Below are 26,886 nucleotides of genomic sequence, written 5' to 3' on the forward strand. Positions count from 1 at the left end.
ATATGCAATTTATTTTATTTTATAGAAACCTACTATTATGTCAGGCCTAGAATAACTTTTAAAACTATTGACTCATATCCTATCTATTTTATTCAGTTTCATATTTATTTTGGAAAAGATATCACAATGTCTACGTATATGAATTGTTTTCACTACTCAATATATCTATATTTGGTTGCCTTATTCAATTTGAATATTTTACCGTTTCTATCACCAGATATTTAGCAGTTGTAACTTACTTAGTATTCAAAGCAAAGGTATTCATTAGGTCAACTGACATGGAAGCAAAAAAGATAATCTGGACTACTCATTGTTTGATTTTGGTATTGTTTGGTTATTTTTAATACAAAGATACACTACCGTGTGTACAATGAAATCATTAAAGATGTAAAACCCAACAACCAAATAAAACCAATATAAAAGCTAATACATATAAGAATACCAGGAATTTTCAAATGTGGAAACAGTACTGCAGAACATAGACTTTCAAAACAGCCGTCTTGTTTGATAAATATAATTACAAGCAAAGACAAACACCAACGAACGGCAAATGGTCCAGCCAGCCGAAAGTTACTTGGTGCGGCAATACACGGTCTTTATCAATACATTCTTTATTTCGAAATATAAACATGATAAATATCGCTTCAAATCATTTAGTGAAAAAAGTGATCTAATAGATATCACCCATATCACTTTAAAAACAATGTAAACACGCAATTGCCTCTGTGCAAGTTGAAATCCTTGGATAATATATATAACAGAAACAAAGTCATATAAAAAAGTAATCTCATGTTTATAACAAGTAAACCCTTTTTTTTTTGTTCGAAGGCAGAAGACTGAAATACCATTTTTAGAAACATAAACTAGTTTACTTTTTTATTTCTAGGTGAACTTATTTTTTGCAGTGTATCATTAAATCATTGTTAATTATTAAGCCAATAGCATAAATAGTTTTCTCACAACCATTTCTGTGTTTGAGTTGTATTAATTTTGCACAATAAAACACTTATTCGTCTGAGATTGAGATTTCTTTCGTTGTTTTCTTCTTTAAAAATATACAAGATAGAAATCTTTTGACAGAAGTAGATACTTAAAGTCAGTGTCTATTACTGGGCGGACCTTATTGTCATGATTTCATTAATCCTTCTTTTAAACTAATACTCACACGATTTTATTATTACTCTTATTACAATGTGTCTTAATTTCAGGATCAGGTTCAACACATGTTAGCCAAGGAGCACATGTCGCAACTGTATGTGTGATCCAGTTGGACCGTTTGCAAGGCAGACTTTTTGCTCTTTTGAAATCAAATACCTTCATTTGTTTAGTGAATAAACACACTTTCTGTCATTTTCTGCCTCCATTACAGGCAGATATCTATTTATTATATAAGATTATAGCTCTTCATCTTTTATATAAGCTTTGGATTTCAAATATTTTGGCCACGAGCATCACTGAAGAGACATGTATTGTCGAAATGCGCATCTGGTGCAGGAAAATTGGTACCGTTAATGTTATTATGATTAAATTCATAGTGTCTGAATATACATTAAATAGTTGCCAGATGCAAACCTTATACAAAATGCCACCACATTCAGTGATCAAGAAGTGTTGATTCCAATAAGCTTTTTAAGATAATTCTATATACATTTTGTAGTAGAGATACATTGAAGCTATGAATATTCATACAGGAGAGACCGCCTCTTTTAATCTGTAGTATTTAACTGTCCCCTTGTTTCCTGACGTGCTAATTGTGCACTTTGACGTCAAGGAATATGTTTCGTTGTTAGCTGGTATGTATTTCGTTAGAGAATTCAGACAATCGTATGCCAAGCCTTTTTTATTAATATGTCGGATAAAGGTTGAATTTACAAATGAATAACGTTTTGAATAAAACATAAATTGTATTATTTTTTGCTTAATTCAATTTCGTAAATATACGGTACTTTTTTTTGTTAAAGTTTTTGAACAGTTAATTTTGTCATAAATAATGTTTAATTATATTTACGTATTTTCATCTTTTAATGCCTTATAAGAAAGCATCTTATATGTATTGTTTAATCCTATTCGCTACAATTTGATTTGATTTATTATATTCATGAAAAAATATACAAGAAAAATACCATTTTTAACTCATATGTAGAGTTATACTCCAAAAATATTAAACTGTAATAATTGAATATTATTTCAGGTGCTTTTACACAGTTTGTCTTAAAATGGCAGGATTAACAGTTTTTATTCTATCTTTGGTAAGTTTTCAAGAAGGGGCGAACGGTTAATTTATGATAACATGTACATGTATGCACACTTTAAGAAATTTTGTATCATTTATGACTTCTTAATTCAAGATTTAATTTGATTAGAACAGAATCAGTTATTGCATGGTATCCGCTTCAACATATATATGAACGTACATGCATACAGCTTTAAGCAATTATTATTTATTGAAATACGATCAAGAAGAGTTTTATCATACAAACTACGACGTTAAAACAAATAGCAATAAACAATGTACCCAACGCTACACAGAAAACTAAAGACTGCAACACGAACCCATACAAAAACCTCAGATGAACTCAGGAACTCAGATATTCAGCAGTTTCAATTTCCGTATATGTTAAAACTGTCCAATAAGTTGTAGTACGTTTATCGACATCATACAAAAACGGATGGGTTAATATCTTCAAATTAATTAAAAATAATTAGAACACGCTTTAATATTCATATGATGAAATTGTCATTCATCCCATCTGATTTCAGGTTTATTTTTCAACAATAGTTTCAACATCAGGTTTTCCCGATTTGGAATTTAGTAAGTGTTTAATATATGTATAATACATGTTACACCTGGTGTTTCTTAACCTTTGAAGGTAAATTGTTTTAACGGATGCATCTTAAGAAAGTAAATAAAACATTTACATAAAAAGATATTGAAAGAGCGATTTGTATCAATGATTAAATGATTTAAAGGAAATGGCTGGTACACGTAGTCAATGAAAATGCATTTTTTCAACAAAGAGGCTTTAAAATTTTCATTCATACTTTTGTATGTCAATATCTTTTTTAACTAGAGGTATATAATCAACAGTGATGGATAAGTTTGACAGAGACTTTCAATGATCCGATTCATGTTGCAACAAATGTAACAAGATTTCTGATCTAGGACCAGCACCAAGTCTAATGCTGGGTAAAATTACTATGGTGGTATATTTTTTCTATATAATAACCCTTTCCCTTACCTGTTTGAAATATAGATCAGGGGAAATCAATATGTAAATCAAGGACCACACAATAACAATCAGTGCGAAGAAAGTCTATGACTTAATAACAATGGTACTGTAAATTATGCATCAATCGTACAAAAACATTAATATTTATATCGTAGCAAGGTAACCAAATAATCTGCTGACATGACATCATCTCGCAGTTTTATATCGATGACTAGTACTTTACTGAAGTGCAGATTTCATATAACTACGCGTTAAGGATGCTGTACTTTTTCGAAAAATAAATCCTGCACAAAATTTCAATGAATATATTCAATGATTGAACAACAACAATAGATTTATCAATTGATTGATTGGTTTGTGTTTAACGGTTTTTTTCGACAGCATTTGCCTTTTTGTGGCGGTCAGGTTTTATTGATGTAGGAAGCCGGATTGCCTGGATAAATACCCATCGACTTTCAGCAGGAAATCAAATGAATACTCGAATATTTCAAACATGAGATATTTAATAAGAATGGTGGCTACTATTACAACATACCCACTGACACACATGTATTATTGTATTTAAGATTGCTCAAGGGGACAAATTCAAAACATTTTTGGTGTCGGAATACAGGAGCAGGCAGTGGTAATTGACTTTCGAAATGGGACAATGTGTCATATTTCTGATGGAACCTGCAAGTGGCAAGTAAGTATTGAATAAAAGAATTAATCTGTCTTTAAAATCTTTGTTGCGTAAACGCAATCAATTTTCAATTTCCAAAAAATATTTATTCTGAACCGTCTTAGAGAAATAGGCTAGTAGGTAATTTAAAAGTAGCAGTCTGTTATTTTTATGTCAGAATTCATTTTAAGGAGGTTTGCTACTAAGTTTCCAAATTACAAGCATTTCATAAAACTAGTATACATTGATAGGATTATTAAAGCAACCAAAAAAGCCAAAAAAAAGTATATAGGTCAATGTGCTTGTTTTCATGATGTTAGCCATTGAAATTTTTGTGGGAAAATGTTCTCTCTTTAGTTTTCATAGCTTTATCATTGACAAGTTTAAGTACCCAAAAACTATTAAAAAAGAACAAGGGTTTTATAAGACTTTTACACAAAATGATTTCTAAAAAGAAAAATGGGGGTCAATGTGCAAATTTTTTTCAAGGCATTCAAATGGATAAAACCAGAGGATTCCGAAATCTGACAAAATTCCAAAACATGACAAGCGAACGTCCTTAAGAATTAGAAATAATTTTACCGTGTACTACTGTATTGTTGTCATTTTTCATTAATAAATATTATCTTGGTATCATCCAGTGAACAATGAAAGGTTTGAAAAACAACAGAAATATACAAAATGGCAGTTATTTTGAATTCAAAATTATATCTGATTCTTCTTGCTGTAGTTTATCAATGATTATATCAATTACTTCAATTCAATTAACAGTTAATATCTTACATATACATTATATACATGATACATACCTGAGAGGTTGGTAGAGCATATTGTTACCCCGTGGAAAACATTGCCCACTCATAATTTAATTTAGCATACTGAATGTTCTTTTATTTTGGTTTTTACTGTCAACATTTTTAAATTAAAAGTACTTAACTAAGACTATATGTAAATAACAACGTTACAGTTATAGCAAAAGCAACAGAAATAAAGCAGGGTACATTTATTTTTATGTTGACTGTCTATGAAAATTTCTAAGGACACAAAATCAGTAATTTATTGATGAAAATTCATTTCATAGTCCTTTAAATTCACGACTATTTATTGGTCAGCACCAGAGGATGACATTAAAAAAACTGTCTATCGCTAAGCCATATTGGATAAAAATGAATTATCTCCTCGTGTCATCCATTCAAAATATTGCATTTTGAGGTGAAGTAAAATAAAATTCGGGAGATTTTTGGGAAGAGTTGGCTCCATTTAAATTTATTGTTCTTTTCGAATAAACTTTTTCAGAACATGTATCAAAAACTGTATGTGATGTATGACAAGAAAGAGACGAACTCAAAGATTGTGGCCGGCCGTCCATATTATTATGAATTGGAATGCCAATCTGGTGGTTACGTTGCAAGAGCTACTGCTGTTCCCTTTGTTGTAGGGTATGTCTTTATTTCAAACATCCTTTAGCTTTTTTTTAGTTATCGCAGTCTAACGAAAATTTGTTTTTATTTGTTGGCAATGTTGCTTGACATCTGATCTCATTTTAAAACACAAAATGTACGCACAAATCAAATAAGAAACTTTGAAAATGTTGGATAATTTATCGACTTTAATCTTTCCATTCTTAAAAAAGTGTAAGCATTCTCAAAATGTTAGGCAGTATACATTTATTCTTTGCAGTCTCATTGACCTATATTCCACATTTATTGTCGAGCAAATTTAACTCATATAACCACTGAACAACGAGAAAAACAAATATACTCAAATAGTCGCTGAGAAACTGATAAAGCAGATTGTTACCACGAGAAAAAAAAACATTTTCAGTTAAAGCCGTGGTGTAGTGGTTAGTGCATCGGACAACTAAAACAAGGATTCATGATCGATTCCCGTTTCGTGGAGAAATTTTCGGAGACAGGGACTGAATTTTCGGCTTTTTTTACACCATTTGCGAGTACAGTCTTGAGGAAACGAGTATTGTCCGTGGGAAGGGAACGATAAATGGCTGACCCGTGTTAAGAGAGAGCCATTTCTTTTGCACGTAAATAAACTCATCATACATACCAGGATTGAAATTTTATATTTAGGCCAAACGTGCGTTTCGTTTCGTTACACAAGACTCATCGGTGACGCAAAAAGACACCCTTGTAGATTTCGACAAAAGAGTAGGCTAATCCCGCTACAAAGCATCACTCGCACCCACAAAGTTGAAAGGGATTAATATAAGATTTTTTTCTGTATTGGCCGAGTTATTCTATACTTCTTCTCTAAGTAAATTCCTCCGCAACGGAGCACCCGTGTCACACGGTATAAAAAAAATCCCTTATTTTTATTTATTGCTGTTTAAAAACATGGAGCAGACTAGATCAGAATATATACAATCCTTAATTTAAAAGATTATTGTTGTCCTAAAACCGTTTATTAAATAAATGTAAAAAAAACACTAACATAAAAATATTTACACCTACTATTTTATGTACATTAAGCAAATAATAATGTTAGTCAAAATATCTTAAAACGCACAGATTAAAAAGGAGTAAAATAGATTTACTGTTAAAAGGTAAAAGGACATAGTTTATTTATTCATTTATTTCTTGACAGAAAGAAATAAAAGGATTAATAAAAATATAGATTGTTATTTAATGGTCTGGGATTTATCATTACTATGTACACCACTAAAATTAAAACTAACTGTTATGTTACTGTACAGAACATGCAGAATTTATATCAGTATATTTCTATTTTACCAGTTGTTCTACAGTTAAAATAGAGGTTGATTATATGGAATCATGGAACTTTTATAAAATCTAAAATATTTGATCTGAAACATTACTAATTTAGGCTTTTTTTTAAATCTAAAATATTGAATATTCCTTTTTTGTGTTACTTTGTCCATGTACTTTTACTCTTAAGCTTCCTTTTAAGATATATGTCTGATAATTAACTAGGTTAATTTTTTTTAGGGGGCTAAAAATTAATAGTTATTTATTTAGACATTGCACCGGGGTCTTTTGCCACAGACTGCTTTGATACTGCTATCCTTCTGTGTAATAATGTTCTTCCACAATGGAGGTCATAGCATAGTTTTCTGCTTATTTTTTCTATCTCTGTTGAAATTTCTTCGTTGAGAATTAGAATATTTTCCCGTACTATATTGGCCGAGTTGACACAAGTGCAGGATTTCGGAACGTCTCTAGACTTTACGTCGAAAGACACGATAAACACAAACTGAAAGTAAACAGTTGTTTTGAAGAAGTTATTAAACATGCTGAAAATGTCAGTATGGCATACATTTCAGGCGAAAGACGGTCACATTCATTTAAAAGGTACTTTGAAAGCAGACTATATAACTATTTTAGGTTTGGGGAATGGGTAGATTATCACAAAGTTCATTTCTTGACGACCTCATAATTTCACATCGATTTTAAATTAGTTTCTGCATAACACTTGCAATGGAAGTACCTTTCCAATTACTATTTATGTGTTGCGACTAAATTTAAGTTGTAACACTTTATAGTGACTGAAAAGGGTAGAAAAATTCATCAGATGAGAAAATGCTGAAGACACCTGGAAACAGCACGAGATCATTATGTATTGCATCTAATAAAAAGAAACAAACTGAGATTTGGATAGTTCCACTTCAAGGTAAAAATATTTATCTCTTTTGAAATGAATTTAAAAAAATATTGTAACACTGTAGTTCATGTAGTTAATTAATAAAGATATTATTACGTGTATTTCTGTATTGGCCTTGTTATTGGTCCTCGGCCAGCTGTATTGGCCTTCGGCTTCGCCAATACAGAAATACTTACGAAATAATATCATAATAACTTGTTTCCCAATCCACTATAAATAAATATGTTTAAACTAAACTATAAATGCCCAAAGTAAAATATAGAACTCAAATACAGGAAAAAAAAGAATTTTTCCAACTATTTTGTAGGCGAATTGATATCAATCCCATAAAAGAAAAGTCTTTATAATTCAACAACAACATTATAACATTTACCAATTAACCAATTTAGCACAAACAATTTTAAAGGTGCAAATTCTAAAAAGGTTTGCTTAATAAATAGCATGATAATAAAGTGCTGTATGTGAAATATTTAAATTCTTCATCATTAGTCCATCAACCAAGTTCGTAAAAATACATTCATATGCGGTTTCCAATATGACACCGAATGTTATATCAAAAGGTGTACAAGTAAAAAAAGCAACTAACAAATTTGAACCCATAAAATTACAAGAAGATGTATTTGTACCCGTCAAATTCTCATGATTACATATTTTATTTGTTTAATAATGACATAGTTACTAGAACGAATTTTCATCTTATAAGTTTAAAATTAATAAAATTCCATATCATGCTGAATCTTAGATACAGATTAATTTTCAAGAATATATAAAAAGATCAGTTTAACTTGTTTTTACTCAAATGTTTACATATTTAATTATTCGTATATGATTGTTTTATGATAAATTGTACTTTTTTCTGTATCATGGCAATGAATATTTGAAAACAAATAATGGTATTTTTTTATGATTATGTCTGCATCAGCCCAATAAAACATGAGATAACGGATTAAACAGAAACAGTCAGGTCTGCCTAATATCTTGATTTTCATTTAGAAATCGACAATGAGGGTCGGCAAAAAACAACACTTTACAACAAAAGAGATTATTCCAGCTTCCCAATTGTGAACGTTTCCGTTTCTATTTTGCAATATGCCAGAAGCGCCTGTACAGTATTTGCCACTGGATACAATATTCCAGGGCTTGCATTTTCTATCATGATTTCCTTGAAAGAGGGTTGCTGCTCACAATAAAGCTATTAAACCAAAAATTCAAAGTGGGGAAGTTGAAATCATTCTATCGTGAATTTTACAGACGCCATCATGAGTTGATTAATAACTGTAATTGAACATTCGTTTCACAGAAGATAGCGAATATGTTTCTAACATCGTAACTTCAATCCCGTACCGTTTCCGAATGTAACCTCCCAAATTAGACTTATTACAAGGTATATACTCACATGAGCAACACGGTTGGTGGCACGTAGGGAACAATATCAGCTTACCCTTCCGTATCACCTAAGATCACCCCCGGTTTTTGGTTTGGTTGGTGTTGCTCAGTCTTTAGTATATTGTTTGTCTGTTTGTCTTTTTCTATTTAGCCATGGTGTTGTCATTGTGTTTATGACTAATGCATGTCCCTCTAGTATATATAGTACTTCGCCTAGCCGGCCTTTCTTATAGGACTATGACTTGTCTGAAGATGATTTTAGGATACGTCTTAGTTCTATGTCAGGTAAACATCGTTTACGAAATTCCTTTTAGATATGATATATCCTATGATAAGTTAGGACATATGCATTGGCGTCTTTTGTGTGGTCTTATGGTTAGTCATAAAAGTTACAATGACCTAGACGAAATTAAAAAAAACATGTATGGCCTACTGTCAGTTTTTGAGGAATTTATCTTCGCGAAGATACTACCCCATCTCTTCCCCTCAATATTATTTATTGACACATTTTATAGCTTGCTGAATAAATTCCACTTTTCTTATTTACTTTGTAAATATCTTTAATAATTTCCTATTCCTATAACATATGTTTTACAATAAGGTCCTGTCTTAAATACATGTATTACAACATAGACTATAAAATTCAATATCTTAAATACTCATACAAATCTCAACCCTTTGTACTGTCATCAGAACTTTAAAAAAAACTAATATTTTGATTGTTCAGTTAAGTGACATTGTTTTGATTGAAAAGTCTATTATATTAACGAGGAGCGTTTATAGTATTTAGTTTTACTTTATGGATAAAAAGCATATTACAAGTACTTTGTCTGAAAGCAAGTTTAGTTTTTTTAATTACCTTACCAATGACTCGGGAATATTTCAATGTATTTATCGATATGTGCATCCTGTTAGTTCTGATATTTATATTTAGATACATTGGGATATTCAAGAGTCATTTGGTGAAGTAGTTTAAAAATTAAAAGTGCTTTTATATTACAAAATAATCTTAAATAAGCATCAATTGAAGCTTTCCAAAAAGTACGTTTGTCGATGTCAAGTTATTATGCTCATTTTAATCAATGCGTGCGACCCTTTCGAAGCTTAAAAAAGTAATCAATGTAAGCTACATTTTGTTTGGCACCTTATTAAATGGAACAACAATAATTGATTGAAATGTGGAAAATATTTCAACTTCTGTGTTAGAAAACAATGGACTTCTTCTACTACTAATGGAGATTCAATGAATGTAATACAATCGAATGGACATACGGTCAAAACTAGCTTTAATTGTTGCATAATAATAGCCTCTCACAAAGTTTGGGACAATTTTCTTTACTAATTGAATAAAATTCATTCATCAATTGTCATTGTATTTTAATAGTATATAGTACTGAATCTATTTAATCCTTACTTTTTCCATAAATTGTTAATTACCTTCCTCTCTTTACGTATATACGGAAAAAACTTTAAACCATATTTCATGTTTTTCAACATATTTTATTATTCACATAATTGTATTAGATGGGTCGTAAGACATCCGAAGTTAAAAATGTCCTACGATAGCTGTGTCTTTCATCTTAAGAAACGTGCTAATATGATCCTTTATAATGTTCTAAACAACATTACAAAAAACAATAGCTCTCTAAAGTTAAAACAAACATATAAAACAGAGTCCAGATCATTGATTATAAAGTCCGGTTGGTTATTATTGTCAAACTATTCAGCAATTCCTTTTCATTATTTTTGTAGACGAAATTTGTTTCTTTATTTTAAGGTCAACATCGCCTTCGTATATGCATAAAGTGTTACAAGTAGCACCTTCATACAGACCAGGAATCGTAATTAAAATTAACAAAGATAAAAAAGAACTATCAGCTGCAGTACATTTAGGAGAATTGTTATCCTTAACAATAAAAGGACCCGGTATGTATCGAGTAAAATTACAAAAAAACTGAACTCCGAGGAAAATTCAAAACGGAAAGTACCAAATCAAACGGCAAAATCAAATGATAACAAAACACATCAAACAAATGGACAACAACTGTCATATTCCTGACTTGGTAAATGTACAGGCATTTTCAACCGAGAAAATGGTGGATTGAACCTGGTTTTATAGCGCTTGACTTCTCACTGGTATGATACGGGTTATGTTCTTCTCATATATTTTATGATGATATAATACTAAACCCCTAACGGGAGGGATTGTTCTTGATACTCATATGATGATGACATACTCTTTCAATTGTTTGATTGAGGTCTGGAGCTGGCATGTCAGTAACTGCTAACAGTCCTTTGTTGATTTATGTATCATTGTAATTTTGTTTAGTTTCTTTTGTTACCTATTCTGACATCGGACTCGGACTTCTTTTGAACTAATTTTTACTGTGCGTATTGTTGTGTGTTTGTTTTTTCTAAATTGGCTAGAGCTATAGGGGAGGGTTGAGGTATAAAAATGAACATGTTGAATCCTCCCGCATTTTTGCGCCTGTTCCAAGTCGGGAGTCTCTGGCCTTTTTTAGTCTTGTATGATTTTTTAGTTTCTTGTGTATATATCGGAGTTTAGTATGACGTCCATTATCACTGTACTAGTATACATTTTTGTTTAAGGTCTTGCTGAAGCACGCCTCAAGGTGCGGGAGTTTCTCGCTGCATTGAAGACCCATTGGCTGTTGTCTGCTCTTTGGTCGGGTTGTTGTCTCTTTGACACTTTACCCATTTCCATTCTCAATTCTATGTGAATCATATTATTATATGCATATAAATTTTTCTTTCTTTCTTTTTAAGCTCGACCTTTTTATATTACAATATACAATTATGTATTATGTCTAAAAAGATAGATAATCGTTCATTTTTAGCTCACATGGCCCGAAGGGCCAAGTGAGCTTATGCCATCACTTGGTGTCCGTCGTCTGTCGTCGTCCGTCGTCTGTCGTCGTCTGTCGTTGTAAAATATTTCAAGAATCTTTTCCTCTGAAACTACTAGGCCAAATACTTCCAAACTTTAACTGAATGTTCCTTAGGGTATCTAGTTTATAAATTGTATCCGAAGTTTTGATTTATCAACAAACATAGTCGCCATTGCTAAAAATAGAACATAGGGGTCAAATGCAGTTTTTGGCTTATAATTTATAAGAGCAAATCTGACTGAGTAAAATTGATTATCAGGTCTAGATCTATCTGCCCTGAAATTTTTAGATGAATCAAACAACCCATTGTTGGGTTGCTGCCACTTAATTGATAATTTTAAGGAAATTTTGCAGTTATTGGTCATTATCTTGATTATTATTATAGATAAAGATAAACTGTAAACAGCAAAAATGATCAGCAAAGTAAGATCTACAAATAAGTTAATATGACCAAAATTGTCAATTGACCCCTTAAGGGGTTGTTGTCCTTTAATGACAATTTTTCACAATTTGTTCATCATATTTGCTAACTTTAAAAAATCGTCTCCTCTAAAACCACTCAACCAAATTCAACCAAACTTCATTTGAATGTTAAGTAGGGTGTATAAAATAAAGTTTGTGTTTTATTTTCTATTTCGTCAAAAAACATGGCCGAAGGCATTGTTTACCAGGTGAGCGATTCAGGCTCTTGAGAGCCTCTTGTTTAATGTTACCAATAGTTGCAAAAGTTGTTCAATAAATATCCTAAATATCTCCTGTGGGAATAAAAAAAAATGAAATATCCATATAAAGATGATGGTAAATTATATGAAATTCCATGGAAAAATACTTCATTTATTTCCACTCTGGATACTTTCCCATCCTTTAACCGTCTCTGAGGATTTGAGCTTGATAGTCAAAACTTATTTGTAGTCAAATATCAACATTAATTTTATTACTGTGCATTCGTTTTATTGCTGTACATTCGTTTTATCCATGCGTCATTCGATGAAGGTTTTCTTAAGCTTCATTATTTATATTTGAATAAGGCGATATGTTTTACTTTAATAAAGGAATATGTGTATTGTCGTTTGCTAAAAATTTTGCAAAGTTATGAATGATATCGTCGCTGGGCTTCTAAAATGTCGTATATGACGTTTTTGGCTAAAAATACTTTTTGACACCAATGGTCTTGGCGGGAGAAAATCTTTGGTATTAAAAAATGGCATACAGTTAGACCAATCAAAATGTGTGAAATAAGACATATTACAAAATTGCCAATGTCAGTTGTTTGTAAAGTTTGCTTCCAAAATGTTGTATGAAAACTTGAAAATCGTTGTAGAATGGCTTTGGAATAAAAATAAGTGTACATTTCTTTATTTCTGTGAAAATAATTTAAGTTCTTGGATAATCCAGAAATGTCAAAGTTTTTATTTCACTGCTATTTACAAAAATGTTCAAGTTCACATACGACATTTTGGAAGCATGCATTTTGCCAAAATTTTCAAAGCCTGTTTGTGAGATATTTTTTTCTTGAAAAATTTGTAATTTACAACATTTTAGAAGCCCAGAGACGATATGTGTTTTATCACCATCAAATTTATAATTAGCAAAAAGACGAAGTTGAAGTACTTTAATGTTTAAAACAAACGCATCATAGGAACAGGCATTGAAATTTATATTTGCGCCAGACGCGCATTTCGTCTACCAAAAAACTCATCAGTAAAGCCAGAATAAAAAAATGTTTAAAAGGCCAAATAATGTGCTGAAGAGCCTTCCGAACCAAAGATTATAGTTAGTATGACAATGAAAACTTCCAAGATAGCAAGTTGAGGAAATAAAGAATAAATACTAATTCAGACTATGTCTAAGTCTGTTTTAGTGGACACGATCATTTAGTATTTTTTTTCAAAATGTTTGTTTTCCCTTTTATCATTGACCGCTGTATTAATTTATGACTTTCCCTTTCCATGAGTGTGTATCTAAGATTATTTTTTTGATCACCATAATAGATATTTAGTGATATATACGTTAAGTTGTTGATAAAGTGTGATGGCACACTTGAACATAGAACAGAATAAGAAATATCACAGCTACATCTAATATGAATGGAAAAACAAACAAAAAACATCAAGATAGACAACATTGTTAACAATTTGTATTTATCGATTTACCTTAAAATTGCAAAGAATGGCACAGTTGTTTTTTTATTCATTAAATCCATAAAAACCATCATAATTTATGGTTAATTTCTAATTTCAGCAAACACCAGAGTTATTCCTATGGGATGTAACGCTGCAAGCAAGAATTATTTATACCTTCTATGGAACAAGTAAGTATGCTGAAATAAATAAGTCACGTTCTTGGATATTTGCTTTTATATAACTAATGGTTCAAAATTCTATACAACTGATATATAGAAATAAATGACATTATATGAAATTTCGGTATCCTTTTCATCTTCTAAGTATATGGAGGTTCAATTTGTTTGATGATAAAAATTTAGAGTGAAAACCTACATGTACCGGAGACCGCTTAAAACAGTGGTTTTTTAATGCCCAAATTCCTGTTGATGTCATTTATATATATTTGTACGACTTTGTCCCCCGCAGAGCTATAGAAAAACAGTACATTAACGGGTGTTACACGGACTCTTTTTAGACGATACACGGACTCTTTTTAGATGTTACACGGACACTTTTTATGAATAGAATCACTCGTGCATGATCAGTGAGTTCATGGGCACTTTAACTTTCAATTAGATTTGAACTTTTTGGTTTACCGACTTATTTCCTGTCTTTTTATTGAATAAAATATTTACGTTAGCATCAATATCTTTTTTCAAACATTTCCAGTTAAATACTATTCATATCAGTACACTAAGGGGTTAGACACTTAACTTCAAAGGGGGGGGGGTAATGGTTTTCTCCTAAAATAGATATTTTGATCCCAAATTTTATGAGAAAAAAATTATTATGGTCAAGCAGATGACAAATTAATGTTTTGCATGATTCCTGATTTTCCGAATACCGTTAATAGTGCTAATTTAAACAAAAACATTTGGGTGATGGCGTTAAAAAGTAAATAGTTAATTTACTGAAAAAGAACATACCATCCCCTTTATGAAGCAAAATATTCGGTCAATAAATGTTTTCGTCAATATATGGACATGAATAGTATTTTGGACAATGCTGAAAGTAAAGAAATGATGATACTGACGTGTATATTTCAATGAAAATTAGACAGGAAATAAGTAAATAAAAATCGAATCTAATATCAGAAGATAAAGTCCCTATCAACTCACCAATGCACTATTGATCCTATAAACAAAAAGTGTTCATGTAATACACGTCCAAATAAGCAGCAAATCTAGAAGAAAATCATTTAACTTATGTCATCAATTTTGGGCGGTAAGCTGCGATTGGATCATATATTAACACGTGTTTAATCCCGATCAACACTTGCAGATTTAGAGACGAGCATGAATTTAAAAAGAAATCAAAGTATATGCCTGAATATATATAATATTAAGACAAAATCCATTTTTTCATAAACATTTCATTCACTAATGAAGTAGGAAATTCATTCTTTTGATACATTTATATTGTTATCGAATTTACATCAATGGCGGATTCAGGTCCAAATACAGGACAAAACAGGGGTGAGGCAACTTTATGTTCCCATTTAAATGCATTGATCGTCCAAAATAGAGTTGTTCCAACCCTTTTTTGGACGATCACCACTGAATACTAAATTCATGTATTTGGCAACAAACGCGCGATTTTTACGATTTTTTTATGAGGGGATGGAATGGCACATCCTACATTTTTTCATCAAAAATAAAGATCACAGCCTGTTTATTTTTAAATGAATTAGACCTCCCCCTCTCCGCTTTCCGTTTCATTCATAAAAATCAAACGTTATCTTACTTACCACTAAAATATTTCTTTAATATATTACTTTTTAACGAAGTTGCATTTTAAAAAGTTTTAAATGCGTACAATATTTATCTTTTACTTGAAATGGTTCTTTTTTTTTTATCAAATTATAAGATTCCTGATTTTTTTTCTTGAAAAAAAAATCTCGATTGAAGGGAAATGAAAAAAAAATGTGTTTATACTATAACTGACATTTACTGCTTTATGGCTATCTAAGTTTCTCAAATGTTTAGTCTTGCTAAAAGTATTATTACTTTCTTGAAACGTCGTATAAGTCAGATAAAAAACAAAAGTAACAAAAGAAACAGTCCGGTTACAACCAGCCGAATAGTTTTTCTGCACTTGTAGTCAGGTCAAGGTCGTCGGCTATCGCCTCGGACCTTGACCTGACTACTTGTGCAGAAAAACTATCCGGCAACTGTTTCTTTGTTACCTTTGTATTTTATCTAATACATATATATAAACTTACTATATACTTAATATTATTAAGATTGAGATATCAAAATGATCTATCTAACGCTCTGTGCCCTTCCATCTGAATTTTTGACGATTCTTATGTGAAAAGAAACAAAAAGCCCTCCGTACATATCCAAGATGACATTATTGTGGGACTTTCTTTTAATAGCATTTGTATATATACAAAGTCTACAAAAGTATTTAATTTTATGGATATTGAAAGACCAGGGAGGTCTCCCTGTTTTGTCAGCGGTCTCCTGTCTGTTTTTGCTATTAATTTTGAATATCAATATGGCACTTTGAGCCCTCACCAAACACAAAAGAGAATAAGTTACACACATTTTGTAAGTGTCATTTGTAGCTTTTATAAATGCACACATTTCATGCAGTAGTACGTCAGTTGCATGAAAGGTTTTAAAATAATATGTTTAAGTCACTGTGACATGGAGTGAAGTTTGGAAGTGAAAATGAATAACACACCGGAAATTATGTAATATTTTTCTTAATAATAAACTTATCTTCTTATGTATATCTTCACAGAAACATTGTACAAATGTGCATATAGGCAACATATTTTCGGTCATGATAGCTAGATTTATCTTACCTCCTATACATTTCTAGGAATATGATTGGTTAAAAGCGTCCTCGTGGAAACCGTGTATATTTAATATTGGGTTAGTTGGGAGGCGGGGCTTATTTCATACACGGTTAGTAGTGGAGTTACGTCCTTTTATATTCCATATAAGGTAATAAGGAGGCGGGGCTTATTTCATACACGGTTAGTAGTGGTGTTTAGAAAAACAAAACAGTACTGAGAAAAAATCTTAAAGGTTTCAACAGACGAACAAAGTGATGATCAAGTGAAATAAATTCATAAAACACATTTAAATCTAACAAGTTGTCATTGTTGGCATCTGTTTTTGTAGGATCAAAGGAAGTAGTTTCTTAATCATGTTAATGCTAACTGTATTGAAGACTTGCTCATTTTGATAGGTCATTAGTCTAAATTTCACACGTTAAGATAGTCGGTAAGATAAATTCGTTACATAGTATGCTAGTGATGTAATACGGTATATATGGGGTCAGTAAATTCCACATGGGGACTCAAGCTTCGCTCTCACCCCATATGGAATTTACTGACCCCATATACACCGTATTAAATCACTAGCACACTATGTAACTAATAATATTATATAATACGGGTTCATTCATTTAAAAGTAAATGCACATCTTTCTAGAAGCCCGTTTGACATAATCAAATGGCACTAAAACTTAATATAAACATGATAAAGACAATATTTAAAATCGTTGTATTTGTTACAATACGTTTATAGATCTTTACATCTGATTATCATACACAGTTATAACAATGTTTGAAAATAATTACCGTACTCACCAGTTAAATAAAAACCGATAATTTTACATTTGTAAACAATCCGAGGGGTTCATTCCTCTGACGTCATACACTAAAATATAGAATTACGAGATAGAAATCCGACATATGAGCAAAACACAGCCCGAGGCAACCAACGGGTCTTAAACGTACGAGTGGAAATCATCATTCGAAGTTCAACGCTAGCCCTAGAACAATAATGTATACTAGTTAATCGAAATGTACGATACACTTAACGCTGAAACATAAAAATGAGGAATGTTGTAACAACGTTCAAAAACAATTGAGAAATTGTCGAAAATGATGGAACTCATTTCTTTATCTACTTTATATAGATATAAGAAGATGTGGTATGAGTGTCAGTGAGACAACTCTCCATCAAAATATTAATAACAATTTATAAAAGTTAACCACACAAAGCCTTGGCCCACACCGGACAGCAAGCTATAAAGGGCACCACAAATGACTAGTTTAAAAACGGGAAAACTAATGGTCTAATATATATATATATATATATATATATATACATATACATAAAACATCTGAATAGTAGTCAACGATTTTCCCCACGAGGGCGCTGGATCGTTACGAGTAACGATACATGTACACAACAGGCGCGGATCCAGAGCTTGAAGCAAGGGAGGGGGGGGGGTGTGAGAAACGTTTTTGAACATTAGAGAGTTTTACCATATGTTTTTCAATAATTGGCACGCTTTTTGTTCATCCGGCATATGGTTACTCAAAATAAACGAACGTGTAGGGTGCGAAAGTGAAAGGGGGCGTACGTGAATTGGTGCAAACGTACCCGGATTCAAAGCCTTGTGATCTTAATAAGGTTGTTTGGTGGTACTTTTTTTTGTTTGTATGTGAGATTAACATTCTGTGGTCACCATTTGCTTTACCCAATTCTGAACGGGTTTTTTTTTAACTGTCCGGGGTTGTCGTCAGTAGCCAACAAAGCGCAAAAATAGCAGTAAATTCCGGCCTTTGAAGTTGAATATACAATCCATAGGGGATAGTTCAGCCACGCATATTAGAAGCATCTAGATGGAATCCAGTTTTCATTTAGGGAACTACCTTTTGATTTTTATAGGGGCTAGGATGAAAAATAATGCTATACATTTGAGTACTAGTAAGGTACAGATGTGGAAATAAAGTTTGCAATGTCCTTAGATTTAGCAGGTGTCATTTTCTAAAATAAACATTTTATGGATATATATGATAGGGTTAAAAGGTATTTTTTTTTTCAAATCAAGCTAACATAAAACGTCGTTTTAATCATAAAACAAACATAGTAAAAAAATATGGAGATAGTAGCCTTGGATTGTCTTAATTAAATCCTTTGATCCTCTAATTATCAAGTTCCCCTCAGGCCAATGTAATTATGACATGTGTATATTTAAAGAAGTGTAACGTTGTCGTGTCACCCTAATCAGTGCTGGATATTCTATATTATAGTAAAGATATTAACATTAAAACAAGAAATGGTTAATACAAAAATTATTTTAAGATTTCTAAGCGGGTTTTTTTTTTTTTTTTGTGAACCCCCCTCCAAACCCCCCTAAATCCGCCAGTGCACAATAAATAAATTATATAAACACCTAAAAAAGTGTAGAAAACAATACCAAATACCAAAAAAGGTAACTATAAATGTAATTATTTATTAATATTTCGGTATCAGATATCCGTCCTCAGTCAGAATTCTGATGTTAGATGAATCATCCTTAAGTCTTCTTAGATTAAACTATTACAATCTTGAAATTTATACAATAAAAAGGTCAAACCGAACATCAGTTAAGACGCTTGCACCATTCTTAAAATTTGTTAAATATGACATAGTTTATATGGCTTATTACAACAAAGAGTTAAAATATCTGCTTTAAATACAAACAATAATGTGCGATATGAACTAGCACAATTCTAAAACTTTAATGGGAACGACAATTATGATGGTACAGGAATGATTACGTCAATTAAATAACCAAATAGACAGCACTGAACGATCTAAATTTATCAATATTTCAAATTGACAGAGTAAAGTAAGTACAAAAGAGTCTGAGTATTTAAACATCGCGAACTATAAGAACATGGCTTGGTACTTTTACATCCCTCAAAAAATTAAGCAATTCAAATTGGTATCTTCAACAAATTTATTTAATAGATGAGAAATGTTAATAGTACGGTGACCAGACCCAATATTTTTTAGATTTAATCGTCAAACATACTATATGGATATATTATATATCATTGAATTCGGAAAAATGAGTTCTTTTGAAATACCGATGTCGTCAAAAAGAAATGTGGTGACAGTTATGCATAAAATAAGGTCAAAGATCAAATTCTGTTTTTCTTTTTTCTTCTTCCATACTTTTAAAATTTAAAAATATATATACAACAATTAAGTTTAAATTTCAGATACAGACATTTTTTTCAAATCAATTAACAATGAATTACCTCGAAAATGTAAAAAAAAAAGAATTAGGAAATCGATTTATTCTGGAAATTGGCGTTTTTCAAACACTTGATCTATTATACACATATTCTGTTAAAGTTACAGAAGTTATCTTGCTGGTTGACAGTCAACGTCAGCAATAAAGGATAACTATTATTATTTTAACTAAAGCCTACTATCATGAAGGCGTATTTTGCCTAAGCTCATTCATGTAATTCATAACTAAAAAGCACTCAATACCTCGAAAACAGTTGCAATCAAAAATCTAATCAAAGAGATCCACACAACAGAATTATTGCAGAAGTATCTTTTGGTTCGTCTGTCAAAGAACATGATTGGAAATGTCTACATAATTCTGAACTTTCCAGGAGCAAAGCTCCGGACATGTAGGGTGTTGTTGTGAACAAACACATGACTATTTTACATGGAGATTTTCCTTTTAATACAAACACAAGATCCTGTAAGAATTCTGCTGACATATGCCTTTTACAATACACGGGGTGTAATGAATCATTTAACTATCGCCAGTCGTATTGTAAAATTGACGTAATAGGGGGTTTAGCAATGTGTAATGCGGTCTAAATTTTTAGTTTGAAACGAAGTACGTAAAACATGCTGTTCCAGTGCCGCCTTACAGAGAGCTAATCTGACTAAACTTACATCTTTACTAGCGGCAAGCTTGACGCGCATTGTATAATAACTATAATGGAATGGTTTTAAAGAGATTTTTCTGATCATAGAGCTTTGAAATTAACTTTCATGAACAAGCAAGGGCTTTATCTTTGGCAATATTATCGAAACTCTAAAAACCACTGAAATAGTCGTGCGTGTCCTTCAAAGTCTGGTAGATAGTTTGTTTACCTACTCCAAATAGAGACAAAGTTGTGTCGCATCCGGTAGGCATGTACAGCAGTTAGTAGTTTACAAACTGTTGGGGAAAACAGACACATAGTTAGTGAATGGGTGAAAATCTCCGCCCATCCTTTACACTGCTAATGCTCCCCACCTGCACCCACAACTCGCTTGAATGTGTCATATGTTTATAGTAGTGAACACGAACACACAGAACAAACACATTTGTATTAGAGGTCTGTATGCTTGTTCTTTCGCTTTTTCCCATTTCTCTAAACTTCGTGTCAAAGTTTAAGGCATTGAGTATCAGCCTAGGTTTCCTCTTGAGTGCTAAGAAGTTACTACAGCCATGAACAGTGTTGGTATAAATAACTTTGACAATTTCGGAATTCACAAACGTTCTGGTTATGTAAAGCTCACATCAAGTGGAATCATAAGGGATTTGTCAATGTTTTGCAGTCAGGAATACTTCTCCCCTCAATAATCTTATACACTTTGGTGGAAGCTGTAGTCTTTCTGCAGCGTTCCCTTTCGGCAGACGTTATAGAGTTGTTCATGTCGTAGCGGTCAAAAACATCTGCTACTGTGTGCGCTATAGAATTCATCAGAACATATGTTTTTATAGTCAGCTTCAAGGTCACCGAACGTTTTTACCTTTCTTAATATCAATACATTGAAGCAATGCCATACCATCTCTGATGTAAGTTGAAAGTGATGGTACAAAGAAGGGTATGGAAAGTGCACAAGAGACTCAGATTCTAATTGCTTCGCCAAATCAGACTTGCATGATTTTTTCATGGTGCCGTCATCTTGAAAAAAGGAATTTGGAATGGAACCTACAGGGTGCGACAGTACATGTTCTATGGTAACATCATCTCTACATTTTGCCAAAATCAGTGCATGTCTAAATACAAGTTATGGATTTATTTGAGCTAAAATTATTTTTACACGTTTTTAGTTTTGACTTTGATATTGGACTATAAAGACTCCTTGCCTGGATCTAAAGAAAGAGCACTAGTGATAAAAATTTTAGACATTTTCAAGCCTTCCTATACAGCTGTGAGCAAAGAATCTCGAATATCTCGTGTAGCATGCATTCTAGAAGAGATGTTAATAAGACACGGAGGATGGGATTCCACATCAAAGGGATCAGTCATGGATCATTCAGATGGTCCACAATGGCAATAACATGTTCATCTCTTTTCATTGCTTTTAGCTTTATTTCCCCTTGAGATAATACATTATTTGCAGCAATTCCAGCCCCTTTCAGCGTTACACGACTAAGACATTCTTAGAAATGTATAGAAAGGGTCCATCTAACAAGCGCAGACTTTTGATTTGTTATGCCTACAGTGCATGATCCCCTTGAGGCTTCTAGAACGGTCTTTCTGTTGCCATGTCTTTCTATGAACCGTTGAAATGTCCAGGAGTCGTGTCTGAAAGCAAAGTAGCCATCTATTAAATTCTCAGAAAGTTGAAGCATATCGAGTGTGTAAACTTGCATACACCTTCAATAATTGGTACGGTTGGTTATAAAAACATGAGGTTACATTTGTGATGACGATCTCAAGGAAGTGACAAATTTCCCTCTCGTTCTACTCTAATATTTGTCAGCAAATTCTACTGCTTCAAGGAACACATCCTAGTATTTGAATTTAGTTGATACAGCACATTCCCTTTGGTTATATGAATCTATAATAGGCTGTATATATGATCTTCGACTAGCTCCGTCGTATGAGCAAATATTGGATACCCAGACTTTTAACAGTCACTCCACTGGTACAGAATACACATATCTTGCAATGTTAATTGCAAGACTTCAAATGTTGGTGTATCTTACAGTGTAAATGTCGTAAACAGTATGTTGGCGAGCCAGAACAGCCGTTTCACAAACCAATGAACGACCATCGTAGCGACTACCAATGCAAACCAGACCTCCCTCTCAGTCGACATTTTAGATTTCCTGGCCACACTAAGGCAGATCTCAATCGACTGACCATTAAAATCATTGACCACAACTCTGCTTGGTCTAAGGAGGAAAGACTCGCTCGGGAAAGATTTTGGATAAGAAAGCTAACAACTTTGGCACCAAATGGGATAAATGAAAAGATTTAGTTCGAATCCGTGTAGTGCTTCACATTTAGGTTATATTACTTATTATTACAGTCTCTGTTTCTATTTCTTAACCTTTCTCATCTATTAAATAAATTTGTTGAAGACACCAATTTAAAATGGTTTAATTTTTTTAAGGGATGTAAAAGTACCAATCCACGTTCTTCTAATTATACTTAGTCAAAACTTATTATTACATTTTAACGGCCGTTTGTTCGGGATGTTTAAATACTCAGACTCTGTTGTAGCTACTTTACTCTGTCAATTTGAAATATTTATAAATTTAGATCGTTAAGTGCTGTCTATTTGGTAATTTTATTGACGTAATCATTCTTGTACCATCATTATTGTCGTTACCGTTAAATTTTTAGAATTGTGCTAGTTCATATCGCACATTATTATTTGTATTTAAAGCATATATTTGAACTCTCTGTTGTAATAAGCCATATAACCTATGTCATGTTTAACAAATTTTTAGAATGGTGCAAGCGTCTTAACTGATGTTTGGTTTGACCTTTTTATTGTATAAATTTCAAGATTGTAATAGTTTAGTCTAAGAAGACTTAAAGAAGATTCATTTAACATCAGAATTCTGACTGAGGACGGATATCTGATACCGAAATATTTATAAATAATTACATTTATATCTTTTTTTTTGTATTTGGTGTTGTCGTGTACACTGCACGTTTTAGCCGTTTATATATCTATATAAAAAGTGTAGCGAGAAATTCTTATGAAACACATCAACAAACGACAACTAATGAACAATAGATTCCTGACTCGCACTTGTTTGAAAGTTAGTGGCGATCAATTATTATCATAAGAGTAACATTGAGTTGTGCCACTTTGGCATATTAGATTTATTGAAATGTTCGTTGAAAGCGCTAAAATGTGTTAAAAAAACTTGCCAGATTTTTTATGAAATTTTCTTTTGTAAGCAATGTCTCAGACAAATTAAAAAAACCAGTGCTGATTAAATACTTTTGAATAATGCCCCTTTGAAAAAAAATAGTTTTTGCCCTTGGATAGATAAAATATGTACAACACACGGGACAAAGGAACTCATCTATTTTTTAATAGAGAACAACGTCCTTGTGTGTAAATAAACTCATCATAGATACCAGGACTACATTTAGTAAAGCAATGATGTAAAAGCATCGTTACGATGGTTTTGTGCTTATACGCTAAATTTTGTCATTCAATATTTCAGCACTGTATGTAGATCCTTTGATCAGGCTATAATGGAGGATACGTGGACACTTGCTAATGAATCAATATCGATAGACATGTATGCTTTTCGTTTTGTTGATTCAAGCATTGTTACAATTGAATGCTCCGCTTTCATTTGTCCATCATCTGATTCAGCATGCATCAGTGCAGTAAACGTGTGTATTTATAAGAGTTTTATAGCTTCTGTATTATGATACATCATTATATGATAAAGTAGGTTAAAAATGTGTAATGCATTGTTACACATGTTCATTTCGGAGCCCTTTATAGCCGACAAAACGCGGTTTGCAATGAAACCAAATCTCTTTCATTTAATATTGTATCAAATACAAAGCATACATAAACGAGGGACAAAAGTTAACATACAGACATTAAAGCTCATAAGCCTAAATATACTGACAAAGAAAATTTAAGTATTTCCTTAAACCATTCTGTTTGCTAACCAACTACATGAAACAATAATACCATATTTATCGTTTGACTACTTTAAATCCGTTTAACCATTATATGTTTAAGACAAAATAAATCTTAAATACGTTATATTTGACGAACAATATTTAGACAACTACCAGGTTTTGAAGGCTATTTAATATCTTGATTTTTTTGGTGACGATAAAGGTTATAATCCTGATAATTTTTACACGAAAATAGTTTTTGGCTGGAATCAAGGAAGAGATAGCGGTATTTCTGTAACCCTCTTTTACCGTAGGCCCAATAATTAGTATGACTGTGCATCTGTGATTTTAAAAACTTTACTCAAATTATGCGTTTTGCCCTCAGAACGTTTTCAAAGACTGTCAAAATAAAAATTACATTTGCATTCACTTTTTGTACTTATTTCTATAACGTTGGTATGTACATGCAGTCATAACTCGAATTATGCAATCCCTCTCCGTGTCCGATTTCCTTCCACGCGTTAATGTAGCCATCGTAGATCGGAATATAACGACTGAATTATTCGGGTTGATGAAGTCATTGTTATTTACTTTCAGTTTAACATTTAAAAGACAATAATGACAGAACCTTCAGTATAATTAATTTCATTAAATAGCACAAAAATAAAAAGGTGATAGAGCAGAGTGTTATCCCGAAAAAAACGTTGACAACCTAAACTAACCAAAGTTGACTACGGTTTCTCGGGGTACAATCTGATCTATCACCCTCTCAGTTAAGTTGTGTTTAATATATAATATCTGTTGTAATTTTATGTAAATCATTGTTTGCAAGATGTGTAACTTTCTATACATCAAATGAAAAGTTTAGTAAAGTGGATTTATATAGTTTGTTTCATTATTCATTTTATAGTTATCATGGTTAAAAAAACTTTATCCAAAAATAGTAACTTTTTTAAGTCTCTTAGAACGATTATAAGTCACTGATTCTTTCTAAGGAACACATAATTCCAAACCTATTTGAAAATGCAGTATTGTTCATATATTAAAATACCAAAACCATGCATTTTCATAGCATTTAATTCTTTTTTCATAGACCTGTCAACCAAAATCAGACAGACGGAGACGTAGCTCAAACATAGAAACTCACCATCAACATAAATACAATGAAGACTCTTCATCTGTATCATTTACTGTTGCTGATAGCTTTGTTAATGCAAATGGAAGTGAAGGTACTAGTATTTAACACTTTTTTCTTTCTTTTTTATACTGCAATTTAATTTAGAGTGCAACTTTTTTTATTGAGGAAATTTAACAAAAACGGTTTCCATATATAGCAAGACATTAGTTTATTATACGTTTAGAAAGTTTTGTGAATACGATTCTTTATTTAAATATTTAGAAAAAAAAACAAAATATACAAATGATTATCTATTTAACATACATTTGAAAATAAACTTTCACCAAAACTTTTGTATAATATTACATTATTGCAATGAAATGTTAATGTCAAGTAAATATCACCGGAAATGATCCAGATAGTTTACACAATGATGCATGCAACACGTGTGTGCAGAACCATTTTTTTTATAAATAGAGTATATGATTTGACACAAAAACATGCGTGAGGCGATTTAATCGAACCGTTTCTTGTTCTTATTATCGTTATCAATGACTATACGATCTATTGAAATAACAAAATGCTTTCTCAAGAAAGAGTTGTTGGTCTTTCTTGTCCTCTTTTTTGAAAGTTGGTTCCAATTTATCTTGAACAACCTATCTAGATCTTTATAGATATGTATTTCTATATAATTCACGACAAGACAAAACGGAAATCATATCAAACTTTTGGAAATTTAAGCCGTCAACAATATTTTATATTTCATAATGTCATCACTCTTTGAGATTTTTTGTTCGTATCATTAGGTAGATTCTTTATCAATTGGATATATAATGCAATTTTCTATAAAATAAGATAAAACAGTACTAGTATGCCTTAAACATTATTAGATGTTCAATGGTTTCCCCTTCTCATTACTAATTACACCCTTTGATAAAGTTATAAATAGATACAATTATATATATCGTCTTATTTTCAGGAGTATCTTGGGACATCATCCTGTATCTTACAGCAGTGATTATCACCATGTGTGGCCTTGGAAGAGAGTGATAATATAAAACACATCAAGATTTTACCCCTAATGCTTTTCTTATGGCTTACTTTTTAAATATGATGTTTATATGTGTCATTACATTGTCAGCA

At 31.8% G+C, this 26,886-nt stretch overlaps 1 protein-coding gene across 1 annotated transcript; it reads left to right on the plus strand.

Moving 5' to 3' along the window:
• The first annotated feature begins 1,752 nt into the window (after positions 1 to 1,752).
• LOC143074564 (uncharacterized) lies at positions 1,753 to 26,863 on the plus strand. Its single transcript, XM_076249959.1, has 10 exons — positions 1,753 to 1,793; positions 2,192 to 2,249; positions 2,761 to 2,812; positions 3,797 to 3,915; positions 5,188 to 5,330; positions 10,688 to 10,836; positions 14,061 to 14,130; positions 24,212 to 24,386; positions 25,720 to 25,855; positions 26,723 to 26,863. Exons 2-10 carry the CDS (start codon positions 2,217 to 2,219, stop codon positions 26,791 to 26,793), a joined length of 948 nt encoding a protein of 315 aa, XP_076106074.1. The 5' UTR covers positions 1,753 to 1,793; positions 2,192 to 2,216; the 3' UTR covers positions 26,794 to 26,863.
• Positions 26,864 to 26,886: the final 23 nt, after the last annotated feature.

This window comes from Mytilus galloprovincialis, chromosome 5 (assembly GCF_965363235.1).
Source record: "Mytilus galloprovincialis chromosome 5, xbMytGall1.hap1.1, whole genome shotgun sequence".
NCBI classification, from domain to species: Eukaryota; Metazoa; Mollusca; class Bivalvia; order Mytilida; family Mytilidae; genus Mytilus; species Mytilus galloprovincialis.